General features: G+C 68.0%; 1 protein-coding gene across 1 annotated transcript; it reads left to right on the top strand.

Annotated features, from left to right (window-relative positions):
- The first annotated feature begins 491 nt into the window (after positions 1–491).
- On the top strand, positions 492–2,181 carry SPMIP1 (sperm microtubule inner protein 1). Its single transcript, XM_067534909.1, has 2 exons — positions 492–1,024; positions 2,072–2,181. Exons 1-2 carry the CDS (start codon positions 604–606, stop codon positions 2,179–2,181), a joined length of 531 nt encoding a protein of 176 aa, XP_067391010.1. The 5' UTR covers positions 492–603.
- The last annotated feature ends 1,572 nt before the right edge of the window (positions 2,182–3,753 follow it).

Below are 3,753 nucleotides of genomic sequence, written 5' to 3'. Positions count from 1 at the left end.
GGGCATGCAGTGGGGCTGGCATCTGCGGGCTGGTCCTGTCTGCACTGAGTCCCCTCTGCAAGTCCTGGGTTGTTGGGGGTTGTTCCAGCAGCCCTGGGTGCAGGCCCATGGTTTAATTCAGTGGGGCCCGGAGCCTTCCCCCTGGGCTTTGCTTTTGGGGGGGGAGTGACTCCCAGAGCTGCCCACCCAGGGAGCAGAGGTGCCATGGCTGCAGCCTCCCGTGCCCTCTGCTGGCATCTGCCACCTACGGGGGTTGGCAAGCAGAGGGGCTAAGGTGACAGCAACACCCCCCTCCCCTCCTGGGCTGGCTGGCAGGGGGCGTGGGCAGCCCTGGGACCCCTGTAGCCGTTGCTGGGGCAGCGCCAGCCAGGCCCTGGCCCCCAGCCTCTGTGAGCTCAGGGGCATGAGGCGGCTGTCACGGCAACACAGCTGACAATGGCACCAGCTGCCCCTCGGCCGGGCCGGGACCCCAGACTCGTGGCCGGAGGAGCCCAGGGGCGCCCGGTCCGGGGAGGCTCTTGGAGCACAGCTCGGCCTTGCCCAGGGGGACGCCTGGCAGTGCTTTAGCCCGTGGGGCAGGGCCCGCGGAGAGCCGGCGCCGGGATGGCGCGCCAGCTGAGCATGGGCACGCAGCAGCAGGACTTCTGGAAGGAGGCGTACCTCAAGGAGCTGATGGTGCGTTTCCGCTGGCACCAGCGCTACGGGGCGGGCGTCAAGGCCCGGCAGGAGCAGCTGCGCCAGCAGCGGAAGGCCGCCAAGGAGCCGCTCAAGCTGCCCGCCATCCAGCCGCCGGCGCCCGTGCCCAAGGCCGAGCCGCCCGCCGCCGAGCCGCCCGCCGGGCCCGTGGCCCTCCAGGAGGGGGAGATGAAGCCTGTGGCGCCGGAGGTGCGGCGGCTGCTGTACCAGGGCAACTCCCACGATGGCGAGGGCCGCTGGCGCTACCTGCGCCTGCGCCAGGCCTGCCAGCCCGAGGACAAGTACTACAGCCCCGTCACCACCAACTTCCTCTATGGCTGGCAGATGGGTGAGCCGGGCACGGCGGGGTGGGGGGTGCCCCGGCTCGGTCCAGCCCTGCCCGTGGCTCCAGTCTGTGCCCACGTGGGCTCCGTGCTCATCTCGCCCTGGGGTGTGCACAGCAGATGCTGGGGCGGGGCTTCCACTAGGGGGCGCTGTCCTCTTGGGGCAATGCCTTGTGCCTCCGGAATGGCCCCGTGACGCGGCTTGTGACCTCACAGGGTGCTGGGCCAATCAGAGCCGCTGACCTGTGCCCATTGGCACAGGGCGAAGCTAGGGTGTGAGCAGCTGGCCGCCTTGGCTGGGGGTTCCCGGGAGCGGGTCACCTGGCTGGGTCCCCTAATAGTGCACTGACCTGGGCGCGAGGCGGCGCTGCCCTCTGCTGGATGGGCTTAGGTTTGCTCTGTGGTGTGTCATAGGCCCTATAGTGCTGGGATGTGATGGAGATTCCCCTCTGGCTCAGCAGGCAGGGTCATGGTTCTTAGCCAGGAGGCTCTAGCGTTGGGGCTGTGTGGTGCTGAGGGGGCCCAGCCTGGCCCCCCCCTCCCCAAGTTAACCCCTTTGTAGCCGGCTCTCAGCATTTCACGGCCATACGGGGGGTGCCGTGTCCCTTGGCCCTCACATGTGCTGAATCTGCTTCCGGGGGGCAGTGCCCAGCTGGCCTGGCTCAACAGCTTCCCCCAGCTGTCGTAGGGAGCATCGCCCCCCCCCCCCGACCACCTCCTCTGCCCTCGTCATAGTGGGCGTCCAGCCCGGCCTTGGCAGCGCTCCTCCACCCAGAGGCTGGTAGCCTGGGGAGCGGCTCTGCCCAGGGCTCGGGTTAAAACCGGGGTCCCCTCCTGGCTCACCGGGCCTGCCACCCCCTGTGCAGGGCCGTGTCACCACCCGTGCAGGGGGCGGGTTCCCCTCCCTGGTGCGGGATATCAGGAGCCCAGCACTGCCGGGGGGAAATGCTGGCAATGAGTCAGGTCTTGGGGGGGGTTGGAGTGCCCCAGGTTCTGGGCTGCCCCCCCCCCCACCCCGCTCACCGCCCCCCTCCCCTTTTGTGTCTGCTCAGGGAAAATCACCAACGTCTACGTGCCGCCATCGCCCAAGTGCCGCATCGAGAGCTTCTTCCGCAAGAACGGGGCCTTCTCGCTGCTGGACCCCCGCGACGTGGCCGTGTGACCCCCTCCCCCCCCCCCCCGGCCGTGGGGCTCCAAACACGACCGCCTGATGCTGCCCAGCTGGCTGGCCCCGCACATCCTTCGCCCACTGGCTGGGCACTGCCCAAACACGGAGCCCGGGGGCTTCCTGAGCCACCTCCACGCCCGCCGTGGCGCCAGCGCCCGGTTCTAGCAGGGCTCGAGTCCCCCATCCCCCAGCCAGGGGTAACTAGGGACGGGCAGGGCCAGCCTTGCATACACCCAGCTGTGGGCTCTGACCCCCCCCCAGGCAATGCCCAGGGCAGCCAGCCATAGGGCTCACCTCTGGGGCTGTGATGCACACACCAGGCCTGCAGCCTGCTTAACCCTTTCAGGGACACGGCCCCCCACAGCTGCCCCTCCCCCCGTGCTGTGGGGTGGCTCTGGTGGGTGCCCAGGCCTGGTGCTCTGTGTGACGGAGCCCCCGGGGTCCTGCGCGGTCCCCTCTCCACACAGCCAGGCAGGAGCAGCTCTCCACACACCTGGGCAGCCAACTCCTCGATCTGGCCCCGCAGCGTCCAGCGCCCTGCTCCGCCTGGACTCCCCCTGCAGCGCCCCCCCGGATGGGGTCTGGGGAGTCCCTCCACATCCAAAGGGCCAAGCCCCGTCAGTGGCGATGCCCAGCCAGCCGGGGAGTCGGGGGGTTATTAGCTCCCGGGGTCACAGCGCAGAAGGACGTTGCTGGCAGGCTACTTAGAGGTTATAGCAGCGACCAACAGTGGAAACTCGGGGCCACCCTTGGGGGTCCTACTCCCTTTGACACCCCCCCACAGTGGGGCACTGCCTCTCCCCCCCAGCCAGCCCCAGACCCGTCCCCTAGCCCCTCCCCGGTGCTTTGTCTCATTCCGGGCTAGGTGGCGGCTCCTCCTGGTCTCTGCCTGCCCCAGGCTGTTACAGCTGGTTGGGCCGGGGCAGAGGGGTCTGGCTACTGTCTGCAGACATGTGGCCGGGGAAGGCCCCTCCGCCCTCTAGTGGGTTCTGCCATGATCACACGCCCTGGTCCCAGCCCCAACATACAGGCGTAACCTATGGGCTGTAACCTCGGCCAGCCCCACCTCACACGGCTCTGCCAGCCCTGCCTCCTTCCGGCGACCCAGCACCTTCTTTGCCCAGGACACAGGGTCTCCCCAGGTCTGGCTAAAGATGTAGATAGCGTGGATGTGCGCCAGGGTGAAGCGCTCCGTCCCCCTCAGTAACTGGCCCACCAGGCGCTGAAAGGTGGCAGGCGCCCCCATGAGGCCGAAAGGCAGCACCAGGAACTCAACGAGTCCTAGGGGGCGATGAGGGCAGATTTGTGTCTAGCATCCGGGTCTAAGGGCACCTTCCCCAATCCATGGTGGTGAGGTAAGGAGCTCCCCCCAGCTTATCTAGGATCTCGTCCGTCCGGGGCATGGGGCAGGCGTTAGACATAGTGATGGCATTCAGGTCCTGATAGTCCACACAGAACCGGATCATCCCATCTTTCTTGGGGCCCAGCACTGCCGGAGAGGGCTGGATCACCCCCCAGAGCCAGCATATCTTGGACCTCCTTCTCCAGGGCCTGGGCTACTTTCCC

This window comes from Emydura macquarii, unplaced genomic scaffold (genome assembly GCF_026122565.2).
Source record: "Emydura macquarii macquarii isolate MOO-44397 ecotype Brisbane River unplaced genomic scaffold, CSIRO-AGI_Emac_v2 contig_3470, whole genome shotgun sequence".
In the NCBI taxonomy this organism is placed as follows: Eukaryota; Metazoa; Chordata; order Testudines; family Chelidae; genus Emydura; species Emydura macquarii.
Note: the sequence above shows the minus strand (reverse complement) of the source record. Positions and strands in the feature narration are given on the sequence as shown.